The sequence below is a fragment of the Emys orbicularis genome, chromosome 9, assembly GCF_028017835.1.
Source record: "Emys orbicularis isolate rEmyOrb1 chromosome 9, rEmyOrb1.hap1, whole genome shotgun sequence".
Classification (NCBI taxonomy): Eukaryota; Metazoa; Chordata; order Testudines; family Emydidae; genus Emys; species Emys orbicularis.
In genome coordinates this window covers 56,627,961-56,647,178 of record NC_088691.1, presented here as the reverse complement: position 1 = coordinate 56,647,178, position 19,218 = coordinate 56,627,961, and the positions used below count along the sequence as shown (strand labels likewise).

The 19,218-nt window shown below is 45.2% G+C and overlaps 1 protein-coding gene across 2 annotated transcripts in view; it reads right to left on the bottom strand.

The window, feature by feature from the left end:
- PPP2R3A (protein phosphatase 2 regulatory subunit B''alpha) overlaps positions 1-19,218 on the bottom strand; it is a 121,112-nt gene that overhangs the window by 28,025 nt on the left and 73,869 nt on the right. For both annotated transcript variants that reach the window (XM_065410883.1, XM_065410882.1), the window contains exons 6-7: positions 12,772-12,858; positions 1,598-1,754 (exon numbers count right to left, since the gene is read on the bottom strand). In XM_065410883.1, the coding sequence (XP_065266955.1) occupies positions 1,598-1,754; positions 12,772-12,858 (244 nt within the window). The remainder of the gene's footprint in view (positions 1-1,597; positions 1,755-12,771; positions 12,859-19,218) is intronic.

Here is a 19,218-nt window from a genome sequence, read left to right as displayed (position 1 = left end):
CAGGGTTCAAAAAAGAACTAGATAAGTTCATGGAGGATAAGTCCATCAATGGCTATTAACCAGGATGGGCAAGGATGGTGTCCCTAGACACTTGATGATTACTGTTCTGTTCATTCCCTCTGGGGCACCTGGCATTGGCCACTGTCAGAAGACAGGATATTGGGCAAGACCCAGTATGGCCATTCTTATGTTCTTAATTAATGAGTCAGGGGAGGCAGGGAGTGCTCCCACCAGTCCTGGTTAAATCACAGGCTTCACAGCCTTATACACTGAGAAGCTGTAGTAGTGGAGAAGGGGAAGTGCAGGCCGGACAAGGTCCCTCTGTCACAAAACCAGATGGGATTCCCTTCTGGAGCCCCAAGGCCCATAACAGCCTTTCCGCTCTTCCAGCCAAGAGAGAATGTGCATCAGTGCACCTTCCCAGAGTAGGCCTGGACCCCAGGCAGGCACCTGGGCTAGCACTGGAGAGAGCTCAGGGAGAGGATCCAAGGAGTGAGGCTAGAGGTCACTGGGTGAATGAATAAGGGAGGTGGGAGGCTAGTGCACTACTGGAAGGGGCAAAAGCTGAGGATTAAATGCATTTAAAATGTGAATGTGCGGCGAGGTAAAGAGAGGGTTGGGCAGGATTTGGAGGGGATGGGTTATGTCCATAGATATTTAAACTGGCTCCTTCTGCTGGGGCCACAGGCTACACAGCCTCCCATTGGGAGATGCCTTCGGCATGGGAACTAAGGCCCATTCCTGGCTCCACATCACTGGGGGAGAACACTCCTCCCACCCCTAGACTGAGTGCTTGGCTCCTGAATCTTGTGTCCAGCCTGAAGTTAAGTAATGCTGACGAGCTCTCTTACTGGTGCCTTTCCATTGGGTCTAATTGTAAGCTGGTGTTGTTTCCACAAGCGGAGAGGCAAGACGGGGCATCTGTTGCTTTGTCCAGAACACTGCCCCCATGCTTTAGTGCTCCCGCTAGGTACATGGAAGATGTGTGGGTTGCAGCTGATGCTGTTGTTGGGTTTATGGAGGACCACCAAGGAGACTGGGATCCTGAGCTTGCATAAGAAAATGTAGCAGCTCCCACACCAACCGCTCCCACCCCTGCAGCTGGGACATGGTTGAGTTGCCCTCACCTCAGGGACCTCCATGTGTTCTTGGGATCCTGTTCCTAGGTACAAAGCTTCTTCAGGGCCATTTCCAACTCCCCACCCTCAACTATCACTTCAGTCTCTTGCCTCCCGCTCCACGGCAAAATATAGAGCCAGCTGCTTGTCCCTCTTGCTGTTTTCCAAGCTGTACCTCCTCTGCTGAACTGCATTGTCCACCTGTGGCCAGAGGCCAGGGGATTTAGCATCATTACAGACCCCACTACGTAGAAGCCCTTATTGTCTATTGCAGCTCCCCTTCCCCCAGCCCTAAAAATGGCTCCGTCAATTAGCACCAAGTGAAGTCCAGCACGGCCCCAGTTACATCGCTGTGGCACCAAATTTGCCATTTAAAATATAACTTCCCAGCAAGGCAAGGCTTACCTTTTCCCACAACTTTTACAGGTTTCTGTTACCACCTTCCTCAGCACATGTCCCAGCCTGGGGGATCAACTCACCTTGATCATTGTATCTAGCCAGATCCTTCTGGCTGATGTAGAGGTCATGGTCAGTGTCCAGCTCCCAGAATTTACAGTAGATGACATAGAAGTGCTCATAGGAGAAGTAGTCTGTGATTTGGTTTATGTCATCCTCTTCCTCCAAGAGGGCAAGAGTCTGAAATGGCATGAGTTGGATGGGAAGTTAATTCTACACTAGATAGGGAGATGCCAGCAATTGCCTGGGTACCAGGGCGCTGGCACAGAGGGCGAATTACACATTGTGAACTAATCCACCTCTGAAATGTAACCCTTTTCCATTTGCCAGCTGATACGCAAATACATTAATCATTTACCAGGGGAACGAGCAAGGAGGAACAGTGAATGACAGACACCCTTGTTCAGAAACGGATCTCCTGGCATGTGAGTATGGATGTCTGCATAAAAAATGCTCATCCCCAGAGAGTCCTGTAAACACCACCACTTTCATGTGAGTGTTCAGGAATAATGAACACAAGCAGGGCGGGACGGAGGGGGCACCAAACAGCCATCTGTAATTGGCCCCAATGTCTGCATATGTTGCCTTCTATCAGCCTGAGACACTCAGTGACATTCGCCACCATGAGTCCTCAAATCTCAGTAGGAACTGGGGCACATCCCTTGCCAGAAAATAATGAGCCCTGGAGCAACGTCATCCTGGTACAGTGCTTTTGTTCCCCATCCCTTTCCTGTCTCTCTTCCTTCGCTTCTCGTCAATCACCTTTCTCCCTCTCCTCTCAAGGCTTTGTGGTCTCAGCACCTCCCAACATTTGCATGTTGGGATCGCACCAGGGCTTTACCAATTTATCTCCCTAGCTTCCCATCCCTGGTTTCAGTGCCAGCAAGAGGCGAGATGGCCACTTCAATCTGATAAAGTATGGTCTTAAAGAAAATGAAAAGGCCAGGGGATCTAGGGATTGCTTTTTTCCTCCTTCTTGTCACCCCCATACCTCTTGGAGCTTAAGAGTTTTAGATTCTCTAAGATGGAGTCTGAGAATCTGGGGGAAGTCAGGGGTTTGTGTTTCTAGACAGTTTATTGACACAGTGGACAGGTTGGCCTTGGAGGCCTCCTCAGCTTGAGAGTCAATGCAAGTTACTCCCAAGCTCAGCACACAGGCCATTTCAGAAATCCAGAGTTATTCCCTTTATTCAGAGGAACCCAACTGAGTTGCACACTACTTAGACAAAGGACTCTAAAAGCTGGGAGCAGTCTCTCTCCTGCCACGGCTTCCTAGTCCGTGCATTCCCGCCATCCCTCTCCCTCAGTCATTCGATGCCTCCCAGACTTCTGAGGAGTCTTTTGAACAGTTACACTTTTGATTGTGCCTCACCTAAGTGTAATTCCATCCTGCCCCTTCCCTGCTGCCCAGCACCATGGACACCATGTGCATGGAAGGAAAAGTTACTTACCTTGTACAGTCACTGGAGTTCTTCAGCCCTGTGGGGCTCCACTTCAGGTGTGCCTGTGCCCCATGTGTCTTCAACCAGACATTTGAAAGCAGTGCCTGTTTAGTCCACACATGTGTCCTAGCTAACCTGGTGCCTAAAACTGAGGGTACATAGGCCATGTCAGACAAACCGCCTTCAGTTCCTTCTCTGACGCAAAGGCAAAGACTCCAAGGCAGAGGAGAAGGAGGGTGGTTAATGGAGGAACTCTAGTTCCTGTACTGTATAGGGTAAGTAACCTCTCCTTCTTCTTTGAGTAGTGAGCCTATGGGTGCGCCATTTCAGGTGACTTCCTGCTACAGGAAGTGGGTGCTTCGGACCCCGATCTCAGACTGTTCGAAGAACAGCAGTACCAAAAGCAGTGTTTGCTCTACCGGTATGCATTAGTGTGCAATGTTTCAAAAAGGTGTGAACTGAAACACACACAGCAGCTTTGAAGATTTCTGCATTGGGAACATTCTTCAACAGAGCTACATTCGTAGATTGGGCTATAACACAAGAAGGAGGCTGAATATTAGCGGCCTCACAGGAAGAGGGCATGCAACCAGAAAGCCACTTGGAGAGTCTTTGGGTTGGGATGGGGCCCCTTTACCTTTGTGTGCTAAAGAGACAAACAATTTGGGGGAGGGCCCTAGGGGGTTTAGTCCTCTCCAAGAAGAAAACCAACACTCTCCCGACAACCAAGGTGAGAAGGGAGGCGTCTTCTCAAGTCTGGTGAGGTTTAGAGTAAAAAATGGAAATTGAATGTCCTGATTGATTTGAAAGTCTGAGGTTACCTTGGGCAAAAAGCAAAGATGTGGTCAGAGAGATACTTTTTCCCTATAAAAATGGTATGGGGGGGTTCAGCCATTAGAACCCCTAACTTGCCGATCCCTCTAGCTGAGGTGACAACAACTAAAATGCAGTCTGCATGGATAAGAGAAGCAGGAAACATTTAGCCAGTAGCTCAAAGGGTGATGGCTTCATCAGCTAATTGAGGATGAGATTCAGGTCCCATCCCGGGGCAGATTGCCTGATATGTGGGAAGAGTTTCATTAAACATTTAATGAATTGAGATGTGGTGGGGTGAGCAAATACCGAAACCCCCTAAACAGGGATATGGATGCTGTGATAGCTGCTAAATGGACTTTAACAGAACTCAGAGACAGTTCTTCAGGACTAAAAGGTAAACCAGAATGTGAGCGGGGGGAAATCAATATGGGACAGACCCTGTTGGGTACACCAGTGGTGGAATCTCTTCCATTTCTGTTGGTATGTTTTCCTCATGGATGCTTTTCCACGTGTAGTAACACCTCTTGCGCCTCTTTCAAACAGTCCATGTCTACCTGAGAGACAGCTAGCAGTCAAGCCTTGAGATGCAGTGCTCCAAGGTTGGGGTGAAGAACCTTCCTTGAGTCCTGGATCAGTAGGTCTGGTACTAGTGGTAACCATAGTGCAGAACAAGAGGAGGGGCGAACCAAATACGAGAATCATATTTGTCATGGCCAAGCCTGTGCAATTAGAATGACTCTGGCTTTGGCCTGATTGATTTTGTTTAGGCCTCTGAGGAGTAATAGCATCAGGGGATAGGCATAGAGGATGGATTTCTTCTCCATCAAAAAATGAGGAAGGCATGTCCCAGAGAATGACAATCCAGACCTACTCTTAAGCAGAATTTCCGTCATTTTCTGTTGGTGGCAGTAGCAAAGACATCTATTTCCAGAGCCCTCCAGTGAAGGAATATCCCCTTGAGAATCGCTGAGCTCCCACTCATGATCCTGGCAGAAGTGCCTGCTCAGGTTGCCGGCTAAGGTGTTCTAGGGGCCTGGTAAGTATGTGGCTGAGATGAAGATCTGATGGAATAGGCACCAGTTCCACAGCTTCAGTGCTTCTGCACAAAGGGAGGGAGCCCTCACTCCTCCCTGGTTATATATGTAGGACATGCTGGCCCTGTTGTACATCCTGACTCTGATGGATTGGCCTTTGATCATAGGTAGGAAGCGTTTGCACTCATTCGGATCACTCTGAGCTCCAGCAGGCTGATGTGGAGAATCGATTCTTGAGCAGCCCATTTGCCTCAAATGGTCTGACTTTGAATATAAGCTCCCCATTCTACTGGAATGCGTCTGTTTCAATGGTTGCAGAGTGAAGGGGATTCCTGTACACACCTTGTCAAGGTCTTTCCATCAATTGAGTAAGTCCAGAACCTCTCAAGAAGCTGACACTAACTTGCCCAGACTGTGTTTGTTGGGAGTGTAAATGGTTTTCAACCTAGCTTGGTAGCAGCAAAGATATAACCTGGCATGTAGTGTAGAAAGGTGCAGGCAGCCATAACCCAAGCCTTGTAAACAAATCCTGGCCATTGTCTCCGGGTTCATTTGAGCCTGAGAAATGAGGCTTGTCAGTGTGATAAATCTGTCTACAGGTAGGTAATCTCTGGACATCGTGGTGTCCAAGGTGGCTCCTGTATATGCTGTTCATTAAATTGGTGTCAAGGTGTCTGAAGTCCCAGAACATCAAATGGGCTATGGTCTTTGTGACTGCAGAGTGAACTTGGCTGTAAGAGTGGCTCTTGAGGAGCCACCTGCTGAGATGGGGGAAGATGACCATTATGACTGTGCTGCCACCACTGCCTGGAACCTTCATAAAAACCCTGGGGGCGGCAGAAAGTCCGAAGGGGAGCACTCAATATTGAAAGTGATGCTGACCGATCATGAATTGCAGGAATTGCTTGTGAGCCAGGTGTATCACAATAAGAAAGTACACATCCCGGAAGTTGAGGGCTGCAAATCAGTCCTCCAGATCTATAGATGGTTTTATTGCTGCCAGTGTCACCATCCTGAGTTTCTGTCCCTGGATGAAGTTCTTCAACACTCTGAGACCTAAGATTGGTCTCCACCCACCCTTCTTTTTGGGAACTAGAGAGTACTTGGAGTAGAACCCCTTTCCTCTGCTGGCTCGAATGGCTCCTGTGTGAAGAAGGGATTGAACTTCTTGTCTCAGAAGACATTTATGAGATGGGTCCCTGAAAAGGGATAGGGAAAGGGAGTAGGAATGGCGATTAAATTGATGGGAGTAGCCCGAAGTTAAGAACTCCAACACCATCTTTTCCCAAGAGCTTTGAAAATGGGAGAGACGATTCCCGAAGGGTTGGGCAGGGGGAGGTTAGAACACCACAGCCATAGATCTGAGGGATAGGGTGGTTCCCAACCCATGACCAAGGCATTAAAATGGATGCTTGCCTGCTAAGCAGGGCTGTGATGTTGTCATGGCAGAGGTTAAGCTCTTCTCTTTTGAAACCTAGGTTTTTTCTTAGGTGATTCTGATGATCAATGGTAAACCAGGAACTGAATGGGGTGAGACCTCTGTACTCATAGATTCATAGACTTTAAGATCAGAAGAAACCATCATGATCATCTGGTCTGACCTGCAAATTGCAGGCCACAGAACCTCACCCCCACTCCTGTGATAGACCCCGAACCTCTGAGTGAGTTACTGAAGTCCTCAAATCATGATTTAAAGACTTCAAGTTACAGAGAATCCACCATTTACACTAGTTTAAACCTGCAAGTGGCACATTCCCCATGCTGCAGAGGAAGGTGACCCCCCCCCCCCCCCAGGGTCTCTGCCAATCTGACCCAGGGGAAAATTCCTTCCCGATCCCAAATATTGCGATCAGTTAGACCCTGAGCATGTGGGCAAGACCCACCAGCCAGACACCTCAGAGTCCTCCCAATCTAGTGTCCCATCTCTGGCCATTGGTGATATATGCTGCTAGCAATTGCAGATCGGCTACCTGCCATTGTAGGCAGTCTTATCATACCATCCCCTCCATAAATTTATCAAGCTGAGTTTTGAAGCCAGTTAGGTTTTTTTTGCCCCCACTGCTCCCCTTGGAAGGCTGTTCCAGAACTTCACTCCTTTGATGGTTAGAAACATTCACCTAATTTCAAGCCTAAACTTGTTGATGGTCAGTTCATAACCATTTGTTCTTCTGTCCACATTAATGCTTAACTTAAATAGCTCCTCTCCCTCCCTGATATTTATCCCTCTGATGTATTTATAGAGAGCAATCATATCTCCCCTCAGACTTCTTTTAGCAGGGGGCAGCAACCTTTCAGAAGTGGTGTGCCGAGTCTTCATTTATTCACTCTAATTTAAGGTTTCGCGTGCCAGTCATACATTTTAATATTTTTAGAAGGTCTCTTTCTATAAGTCTATAATATATAACTAAACTATTGTTGTATGTAAAGTAAATAAGGTTTTTAAAATGTTTAAGAAGCTTCATTTAAAATTAAATTAAAATGCAGAGCCCCCCGGACCAGTGGCCAGAACCCGGGCAGTGTGAGTGCCACTGAAAATCAGCTCGCGTGCCGCCTTCGGCGCACGTGCCATAGGTTGCCTACCCCTGAGTTAGACTCTTCTTGTAAGGCAAGTTTTCCATTCCTCGGCTCATCCTAGTAACCCTTCTCTGCACCTGTTCCAGTTTGAATTCATCTTTCTTGAACATGGGAGACCAGAACTGCACACAGCATTCCAGATGAGGTCTCACTAGTGCCCTGCATAATGGTACTTACACTTCCCTGTCTCTACTGGAAATACCTCGCCTGATGTATCCTAGGACTGCATTGGCTTTTTTCACAGCTGGATCATATTGGGGGCTCATAGTCATCATGTGATCAATCAATACACCCAGGTCTTTCTCCTCCTCTGTCACTTCCAACTGATAGGTCCCCAGATTATAGCAAAAAAAAATTTTGTTAGTCCCTAAATGTATGACCTTGCACTTTGCACTATTAAATTTCATCCCATTTCTATTACTCCATTTTACAAGGTTGTCCAGATCTTCTTGTATGATACTCCAGTCCTGCTCCGTATTGGTAATACTTCCCAACTTTGTGTCATCCACAAATTTTATTAGCACACACCCATTTTTTGTGCCAAGATCAGTAAAAAAAAAAAAAAAAAAAAAAGTTAAATAAGATTGGTCCCAAGACCGATCCCTGAGGTACTCAACTAGTAACCTCCCTCCAGCCTGACAGTTCACCTTTCAGTATGACCCATTGTAGTCTCCCCTTTAACCAGTTCCTTATCCACCTTTCAAATCTCATATTAATCCCCATCTTCTCCAATTTAACTAATCATTTCCCATGTGGAACTGTATCAAATGCCTTACTGAAATCCAGGTAGATTAGATCTACTGCATTTCCTTTGTCTAAAAAATCTCAAAGAAGAAGATTAGTTGGTCTGGCATGATCTACCTTTTGTAAAACCATGTTGTATTTTATCCCAATTATCGTTAACCTTTATGTCCTTAACTACTTTCTCATTCAAAATTTGTTCCAAGACCTTGCATACAACTGAGGTCAAACTAACAGGCCTGTAGTTTCTCGGTTCACTTTTTTTCCTTTTCTTAAAAATAGGAACTTTATTAGCAATTCTCCAGTCATAAAATATGACCACCGAATTTACAGATTCATTAAAAATCCTTGCTATTGGGCTTGCAATTTCATGTGCCAATTCCTTTAATATTCTTGGATGGACATTACCTGGGCCCACTTATTTCATCCCATTAGGCTGTTTGAGTTTGACTTCTACCTCAGATGTGGTAATTTCTACCTCCATAGCCTCGTTCCCATTAGCCACCCTGCCACTACCCTTCATTAGTCTTATTAAGAATTGAGGCAAAGTATTTCTTTAGGTGTTGGGACATCCCTAGATTATCTTTAATCTCCACCCCATCCTCAGTGTTTAGTGGTCCCACTTCTTCTTTCCTTGTTTTCTTTTTATTTATATGGCTATAGAACCTTTTACTATTGGTTTTAATTCCCTTTGCAAGGTCCAATTCTGCGTGGCTTTTGGTAGTTCTCACTTTATCCTTACACTTTCTGACCTCCAAAACGTAATTTTCCTTGCTGATGCCTCCCATCTTCCATTCCTTGTAGGCTTTCTGCTTTCTCTTAATCACCTGAGATGTTTGCTCATCCAGCTTGGTCTGCAACCCTTCTCTATGAATTTTTCCCCTTGCTTGGGATGCAGGCTTCAGATAGTTTCTGCAACTTTAACTTAAAGTAATTCCAAACCTCCAACACATTCACAGCTTTGAGTTCTTCAGTCCAGTCCACTTTCCTAACTTATTCCCTTAATTTTTTATAGTTAGCCCTTTTGAAATCAAGGACCCTACTCGCAGATCTTTTTTTGTTTAGCCTTCCATTTAGTTTAAACTGAATTAGCTCACAATCACTTGAACCAAGGTTGTCCCTTACAATCAGTTCTTCTATGAGGTCCTCAATACTCATCAATACCAAATCTAAAATGACATCACCTCTTGTTGGTTCAGCAACTATTTGATGAAGAAATCTGTCAGCTATCACATGCAGGAAAATCTAGGCCCTACTATTATTAGCAGCACTTGTCCTCCAATCTATATCTGGGAAGTTAATCCTGTAATCACACAATCTCCAGTAGTATTTATTTCATTAAAAACATTAAAGAGGTTTCTATCCATATCCAAATCGGATCCTGGGGGTCTGAAGCACACCCCAAGCACTAGCTTTCTTCCCTAAAGTGATTTTGGCCCAAACAGACTCGGTCTCATCCATTCCATAACTTCTAATTTCTTTACAGTCTACCTCATCATTAAAGCTGTGACCTGCTGAATTTTTTTTTATTTGCATGATGTACATACTGACAGAGCAGAGGGTAGCTCTTGAATCCTTCAAAGAATGTAAGCACTTGTCAGCTGACTTGGTGAAGAGCTTCAAATAATTATAATATAATGGGAGATTTTTAGTGGTGCTCTGGACCTCTCTCAGGATCGCTGATGATTACAATCAAAATGCATGGTGCATAACAATCACTGTAGATATAGAGTGAGCCATCGTGTCAGCTGCACCAGGGAGGCTTGTAATTATGTCCTAGCTAGCAACTTTACCTCTGTGTTTGCTCTCACTGTTCTTAAGGTAGCTGGTCAATGAAGGCATTTCACTTCCCAAAATTGGTGTAATTATGTTTCATGAATTGGTAACTCTACATTGTAACAGATGGATGTAGATGAATAACTTTTGCCGCTGAACAAGAGTAATTGTCGCTGATCATTGTCATGTGAAATGGATCTAAAGGGGTGTTGCCTGTTCCCCTCATTCACAGAACCACTAGTGAGTTTGGGGCTGGGTGCATGAACATGAACTCAGAACACTTAGCAGGAACTTAATACTTCTTATCTGGCCTGGTGGGGATATAGTAGCAAATTGTTTTAGGCAATGGAGGAAGCAGTATGGAAAATGTCTATTAGTTTCTGCTAGGTGTCATGGATCTCTTCCAAAGGAATTTAGAGGGAATCAGCAATTCTTTTAATGAGTTCCTGGAATTGCTTGAAGTCATCTGCATACACAGAAGAAGAGGCATGATAGCCTCCTCAGGTGAGGAGAAAGAGCTGTTGGTCTGAGACCTAAGCTTCTTATTCAACCCTCTTCTTCCCTTCTCCTCAGAGGATTCCTCCTGAGGAGAGGACTGAAGTGGAGGGTCTGAAGGAATGGAAGGTTTTCTTCTCGGATGCTCCTTGAGAGTGTAACTGGAGGCCCTAGAGAACTGCTCCCTATCGGCTGCCCACAGATAAACACGATCACTGGGGAGGGGACTCAGTGCTCCTCTTTTTCAAAGGTTTAGAGGTACCTTGTGAGAAGACCTTCTGGACGAGCGAATGGCAGTAGCTGAAGTCGATGGCACACTCTGCATATCAGAGCCCCAGTGCACAGAGGGATGTCATAGCCTGGGTCTGACGAAACCTGCAAGGAGCACTCCATGAGGAGTAGTCTGACTTCAATCTCCCTGTTCTTTCTTGACCTACTCTCAAAGTCAACACAGACTGTACACCTGGAAAGGATGTGGGTGTCCTGAAGGCAGCAAAAGCAGCTAGGATGCCATCATTAATAGGGATAGCACTGGCAAGTTAGGCAGGGATTAAACCCAAGAGATCTTGGCATATCCTGAGAAAATAAACAAACAGAACTTCTACAGCGAGAAGTCCCCTCAGAAGCGGGGTGTGGAATGAGGCAGTCTCACAATCGGGACAGCAGGTTTGTATAAATTTTGGTGGTGCCCAGAACAGGTCCAAGTCCCACCCCTCACATGTCTGCCTTGTAAGCTGATACATATTTTTTAAAATAATGTAAAAATGTGAGGGCTCTGGGGTGGGGCTGGGGATGAGGGGTTTGGGGTATGGGAGGGGCTCAGGCAAAGGGTTGGGGTGCCGGGGTGAGGGCTGTGGGGTAGGGCCGAGGATGAGGGGTTCATGGTGCAGGAGGGGGCTCAGGGCTGGGGCAGAGGGTTGGGGTGTGGGGGAGTGAAAGTTCTGGCTGGGGGTGCAGGATGTGGGGTGGGGCCGGGGATGAGGAGTTTGAAGTGCAGGCAGGCTGCCCCCAGCTGGGGCCAGAGAGGACTCCGCCCAGCCCTCTCTCCCCCGGCAGCACACTCACCTCGCACCACTGTCACTGCACATGCTCCTAAGGCCCCTCTCAGGTCCAGGAAGCCCTCTCACCTCCCCTGTGGTGGGTGCGGGGAGGGGGCTGCCATCACATGTGCGCCTCCTCCCCTGCTGCTGCCCCTCATTGTAGCCTCACTGGGGGTGGGGGATGGGGCTGCCCCTTGCCCAGCGTGGGGCAGGAGCAGTGACTGTGGACAGGGGGGCCCTCTGTGCTGGTGGAGGGTCCCACCGGAAAAGGGAAGGATCCGTCCGTCTGAGGCGAAAGGGTAGGGTCAGGGTCAGCCTGCCCTGGCACTCGTGGTTGGGAGGCGCTAGGACCCTGTGGCGGCAATTGATGCCAGGAGCCAGAAGAGCGGAGTGCAGCTCAAAGCTGCAGGGGGCAGCCGCCTGCTGCCTAGGGTGCAGGCAGGGACTCTCGGGGGAGGCGCGTGGGGGCAGCAGGCAGGCCAGGGGAGAGACTCGGCCCTGAACATTGGTGGAGCTGGGCCCCCGGGCCCTGAATATTGCTGGAGCACAGGCACCACGGGCCCATATAACTTGCTGCCCCTGCTCACAATAAAGAACCCCCAACTAAGTTATAGTATTTTGTAACTGATACAAACTGTTAAACTAACTATTAAACTGTAACAACGCTAAATGTTTACAAAAGAGCTAAAATTAAACTAAGGCACTGCAAGTTGTGCTTGGGCTCAGGCCAAGGGCAGTTGAGAAGGAACTGAAAGTGGTTCATCTGACACTGCCTTATATACCCTTAGGACAGGAGTTTAGCTAGGGCACATACGTGAACTGAACAGGCACTGCTCCCAAAGGTGCATGGAGGCCATGCACACTGGAAGTAGAGCACTCAAAGGGACATTACTCGACAAATGAATAAATTGGTTCCCAGGAACAATTTATAACCCCTGAATACAGCCTCCCTCACTGAAGAAGGTGAAGGCAGAGTGGGGTTAGCATGGTTGTGTTGGTGATAGGTTCTCCTGAGCAGCCTTAACTAGTTTTCAACCTAGTATTTTGCTGTGTGGAATATAGAAAGAACTAGGCTCAGCCTTTCAGAAAGAAGCAAGATCTAAATCTTTGTCCTCAATGCAGCGTTAGTGAATATGTGTTATAGGGATCCTACCCTGGGCTAGGCCCTCACTAACCTCCTGCAGTCTCTCTTCAGAACTGGAGTCTCTGGAGAGGCTATAGGAACACAAATATTTTAGAATATATACTCTTCTTATATTAAGCCAAGCAAATTACATACTTGCAAAAAGTTGCTTTTCCTCATCTCCGTTAGGGTGATTTTCCCAGACCAGGATCTATTGACCATGTAGAATATTCTCTGTATAACCTACAAAAAGCAAACAAATTAATAGTTATCTTAAAGACATGCACTGCCTAAATTACACCAGTTTGTAAATCTGAAGTGAACTTATTCATTTGGTTTAAATGATTAAAAGAAATTTTTAATTTACAATTTTGATTTACACGACAATGGACAACCCTCAGATATCCACCCCAAATGTATCACCAACTCATCCACTTCATCCTCACCCATAACAATTTTACATTCAACAACAAACACTTTGTCCAAACCATGGGAACAGCCTTGGATTCTAGGGACGGCTCCCCAAAATGCCATCTTCTTCATGGGCCACCTTGAAAAAGAATTTCTGGACAATGCACCAAAAAACCAGTGATATACCTGATGATATTTTCATCTTCTGGACAGACGACTTAAACTTCCTCACAGATCACCACCACAACTTCAACGATCACCCCTTGTCCATTCAATTCTCTCTGGAACACTCTGACACTAGCATCAATTTTATGGACACCACAATCAGCTTCAACAATGGAACCCTACAGACAACTATATACAAGAAACCCACAGATTATCGCACCTATCTTCATAGATCCAATAACCACCCCAAACACACCAAGAAATCTGTTATCTACAGCCAGGCACTCAGATACCACAGAATATGCTCCAAGGAGAAAGTCTGGGATGTACACCTTAATATACTCAAAACAACCTTCAAACAAGGACACTTACTCAGAGAACCTGCTTTAATACAGAAATAAATCCCCTCTGACCATGCACCCCTATTCGTCACCTACCACCCCACACCGGAACTCATAAGGGGTATCATCAAACAACTACAAAGCATACTGGAGGGAAACCACATACTGAAATAATTTTTTCCTGAACCCCCTCTTCTGGCCTTCTAACAACCACCCAACCTCTCCAAGCTCATCATCAGAAGCAAGCTCCCAACAGGCCTTTTGATAATAAACTACTGATGCACAGCAAGCAGGGATGCCCAAATGAAAAGCATAATTCTGGGTACACATATCATACGTTAACAATGGACGTAGCAGAGACATTATCTGGCTGGATGTGGCATAGGCCATTGGTCATGTGTTTATGTCATTCAGTCCCCACTCTGACCTCTAGTAATCTGGAGGATGAATGACATGGAGGAGGACAGAAATACCTGTTAAGTGAGCGCAAACAAGAGGTAGTACTTAGATAGTATGATGCTGAAGTCATGTAAACACCTATCCTAGTCTCACTCCCTTCAGCATGAAATAGCCATTTTACTAAAACTTCACATGGTGATGAGGATAAATGCCAAAATGTGATTAACAGGACAAGGCCAAGCTTAATAACAGTAGAAACAAGAGCAAAGAGAGACAACTAATAAGTCTGTTCCTAGAAGTTATAGAAGATTACTATTGTGTACAAACCTATTGAACAGGATGGACGAGCTGTTCCAAGTATTCTCTGGTCCTACCAAGACAAACAGCTCAAACCAATAGTAGATGGGGGGGCTCTCTAACCCAGCCAAACATTAGGTCTTTACTGAACAAGAAAATGATGGCAGTGTCAATGGTGCTAGGTTCCCATGGCATAATAAAAAATCATGCCCTCCAGAAATGTATACACATCCTTCAGCAAAGGCTACTCTATGGGTTTGGGATAGAACTAGAGATAAAATAAGATGATGTTTTACTTAGCAGATAATCCGAATTTTAACCCAAATCACAAACCGAACAGGTTTAAAGATTGGGGGAGCCATGGAATACATATGGGTGGCCAGCTCCTCAGTAAAGAAACTTTTTAAACTTATTTGGAAATAAAAAACTAGCTTTAATTGGCCCACCCTCCTATGTACCAATACCTTCAAGTTAGGCATTATGTTTCTTAACTTTTTGGAAAAGGTGTTTTAAGATAACTTTAGGAGGAGTGATGGAATCTGGGCAATCAGGAAACAAAAAAAATAGTTAATTTATATCAATCTTTGCAAACAACTTTCCTAAAAATAAAATTAAAAAAAAGGGTCCATATATGACACACTGGGAAAGGAGTTGGATACACAAATGACCTTAGAAAAATGGGATTTAATTTGGAAAAGAGGACCAGCAACCTCAATCTGTAGCATGATAAAAAAAAAGTTTATTTAAGATACTGCTTCAATGGTATCTCACACCAGTGAGGTTAAGAGAGAGAGAAAGAGAGATTGAATAGGGAGAAATGTTGGAGAAATTGTAGTGAAAGAGGAGTGTGATGGGTAAAACCCCATTCTAGGCAGGAAAGGGCTAAAGTCCACTTAGGCACATTCACTCCACCTAAATGGTAATTATATAATTACTTGTCAGCTACAGCGGGTGCGACTAAAGAAGGATCAGATGATAACACAACAGACATTTGGGCCTTATAAATAGACTGAGAGAGAGGTCATTCTGGGGCAAGAAGCTATAAGGACCAGACAGGCCCATTATCCTGTCTTCTGACAGCAGCAAGTGCCAGATGCTTCTGAAGGAATGAACAGAATAGGGTAATTTTGAGTGATCCATCCCCTGTCGTCCAGTTCCAGCTTCTGACAGTTGGAGGTTTAGGGACTCCTGGGGCATTCGGTTGCAAACCTGAACATCTAATTGCCATTGATGGACCTATCCTTTAAGAATTTATCTCATTCTTTTTTTAACCCAGTTGTACTTTTGGCCTTCACATTATCCCCCGGCAATGAGTTCCATAGGTTGACTGCATTGTGTGAAGAAATACTTCCTTATATTTATTTTAAACCGGTTGCCTTTTAATTTCAGCAGGTGATCCCTAGTATTTGTGTTACATAAATGGTTAACACCACTTCCTCGTTCACATTCTCCACACCATTCATGATTTTATAGACCTCTGCCATTTTGTTGCCAAATCACCCAGTTTGGTGAGATTCCTTTGTATCTGTTCACAGTCAGCTTTGGCCTTTACTATTTTGAGTAATTTTGTATCATCTGCAAATTTTCTGTTAAAACTGTTGGTGAGGCATGATTTCTCTTTACAAAAGTAGTGTTGACTCTTCCCCAACATACTGGGTTTATCTATGTGGCCGTGCCTATGCATCTATGTATTTATCTGTTATCCAGATCCTGTGCTCCACTTAGGACTAAATCAAGAATTGGCTCTCCCTTTGTAGGTTCCAGGACTAGCTGCTCCAAGCCACAGTCATTTATGATGTCTAGAAATTTTATCTCTTCAACCCTTCCTGAGTCATCCCACCCATTCAATATGAAGTCAGTAAACCCCTCATTATTATTGCGTTTTGTACCTTTATAGCCTTTCTAATCTCTCTGAGTGTTTCACAATCACCATCTTGGCCAGGAGGTTGGTAGTACATTCCTACTGCTATACTCTATTATTCAAGCATGGAATTTCTATCCATAGAGATCTAGTGTACACCTTGATTCATATAAGATTTTGACTTCACTGTGCCTTTTTTCAGACAGAGTTTCACCCCCATCAGCGTGACCTACTCTGTCATTCCTTTATGTTTTGTATCCTGTGTGACGGAATATACCCCTGTATTCACACTCTACAAACTACTGTAAAAATCTTTGTACAAAATACACCTTCTAAGATATAATTTGGAAACTGATAATTTGCTGGTCAATATTGTCCTGATAAAATATGTGTGGCAACATTGTATGTGAAGTTATGAGATTGCCCTGTATCATGTTATTAACACATGTTCCAAAACTCACAGCCTGCCTAGGCAGAAGTCTGCAAACAGGTCTGTTGTAAACAAAGGAATATGTGCTTGCCTTAATTTGCATTTAAGCAGTAAACAGAGTCATCAGCCAGGAAGGGAAAACAAAGGAAGCTCAAATAGGTGAAAAAACCCAGCAGAGAACATCCTTCCACATAGACACTTTGTCTCTCAGCTGGAAATATTTTTCAAGGGCGGGGGGGGGGACGAGGGACTGAAACTATAAAAAGGATGGACAAACACCCCAAAGCACACACAACCCTCTCTCCCCCTGCCCATCGCATTCGCTGCACCTGAAAAAACAAAGGAAAAAGCCACTGGACTCTGGGAGAGGGGTCCTGACCTGAAGAGTTTGGTCAATAATTTTGCTGGAAGCACATGTTAAGAAACTTTGCTTGAATCTAATATAGTCTGTTAAGTGAAGCACTAGAAAGCATTTTATCTTTATTTTTCTTGCAACCATTTCTGACTTTTATACCTCATTACTTGTACTTACTTAAAATCTCTCTCTTTGTAGTTAATAAACTTATATTATTTTATCTAATCCAGTGTTTTCAAGCTGAAGTATCTGGGTAACTCCATTTAAGGTAATAAAATGGTATATTATTCCCTCAAAGGAATAATGGATTTAATATACTTGGACTGGGGAGGGCTGGGAAGTACAAGACATACATTTCTGGGGGAAAATCTGGGACTGGGAATGCATTGGGGTCACCCTGCAGTGTAACCAAGGTTGGTGACAGCCAGGGTGTGACTAGCAAGCTGCAGTTACACAAACACACCTGGGGATGACCTGCATGCTGGTGGCTAGTTGTGAACAGTCCAGGTTGAAGGCTACAGCAGCAAGGCATTGCAAGGTACCCCAGGTTACAGGGCAGGGGTGACACAGCCTCCGGCTGGTCTGGATTGTACGGTCAGTATGTCACAGCCTGCTATTACCATGTCCCATTGATTATCCTCATTCCACTAAGTTTCTGCAATGCCTATTATATCAATATCCTCATTTACTGCCAGGCACTCTAGTTCACCCATCTTAGTATTTAGACTTCTAGTATTTGTATATAAGCAATTGTACTTTTTGTCAATATTCAGTTTCTTGCCTTCATGTGTTATATTAATTGGGGCTCTTTTACATTTGACTGTTTCTCACTAGTGTAGAGCTGTACTTTACCAGCTTCTTTCCTTTCCTCTTTACTAGGATATAGAGTTCCCCCTTTAATAACTTAATCCTTAAGGGTTGTGTCCACACAAACCATGTGCTCCGCCACACCTGTGGGCTTTCTCCTAGCCCTTAATTTAAATCATTCTCTACCTTTCTAATTTCACACACAAGCAATCTGATTTCATTTTGGTTTAGGTGGAGCCCATCCTTGTATAGGCTTCTCCTTTTCCAAAAGTTTCCCCAGTTCCTAATAAACCTAAAACCCTCCTCCCTATGCTATCATCTCATTCACGCACGTAGCCCCTGCAGGTGTGCCTGCCCTTCTGGCCCTGGGCTTTCTATTCCTGGCTCTGCCACGTGTCTGCTGGATGACTTTGGGCATGAGGTACTAGGCCAAAGAACGTGGGAATTACTCTGTGGTCCACAGGTTAGGGCACCATATGGGAGACCCAGAGTCTAGGTCCCTTGCTCCAGTCACTCTAAGTATTTATATGAAGTGGAACAGCTTCAACAGGACAGACTGAAAGAGGCACCTGCCTCCACATTAGAATATCCCATAGCTCAGGGGTTAGAGGACTCCTCTGAGAGGTGAGAGACCCCTGTTCAAATCCTTTCACCCCTGTGGCGGGGGGGGGGGGGGGGAACTGAACCCAGGTCTCACACATCTGACTGCTCTAACTGCTGGGCTAAAAGTTCCCCCCACCCACTCTTGTTGTGTAGAGTGATGCACAGTACAACCAGTGGCTGGAAGTTAAGGCTAGACAAATTCAAAATGGAAATAATATGCACATTTTTAAGACTGATGGTGATCAGTCATTGGCCCAGCTCACCAAGAGATGCAATGGACTTTCCATCACTTGAAATATTTAAATCAAGAAGGGATGTCTTTGTAAAGTTATGTTCCAGCTCAAATACAAGATGCTGTGTTTGATGCAGGAATTACTGGGTGCTCCTGACAGACACTGTCATCCTGGTCTACATTTTCACTAGTAACAGTGACACTGACCCTCGCTTCCAGTTTGCAAAGCAGCTCTAAACATAAGGTTTTATTACCGGTAACTACCATAGGGTTTCCCAGTCTGTCTCGCATGCTTGGATTGCACCAGTTCACCTTACAGAAAGGGCCATTATTAAACCTGCCAACTCTACAGGGTTTCAGACTATAGGTCTCAGTCGCACCAGCAATCTACAGTTATTGGCTGCCTTCTCCATTCCCTGACCTGTTGGGCAGCCAATGAAAGCCACTGAAATATGCCACCAATCAGCATATGTAGCAGCCAGCACTGCATTCCTCCCCGCCCTCACCCCGGCTAAAGAGGAACATCTTCTTCATGCTCCCTCTCTTCCCCCGCTGTAAAAGTGAGGGATATGGAGGGAAAGTATGAAAGACTGGGATTTCTCTCCATTTCCATTCTCTCTCCTTCCCTCAGTCACTCTAGATTTATTCAAATCTGCAGTTTACCCATTTCTGCTTTGAAGGATAGGGGCCCATGTGCGTTAC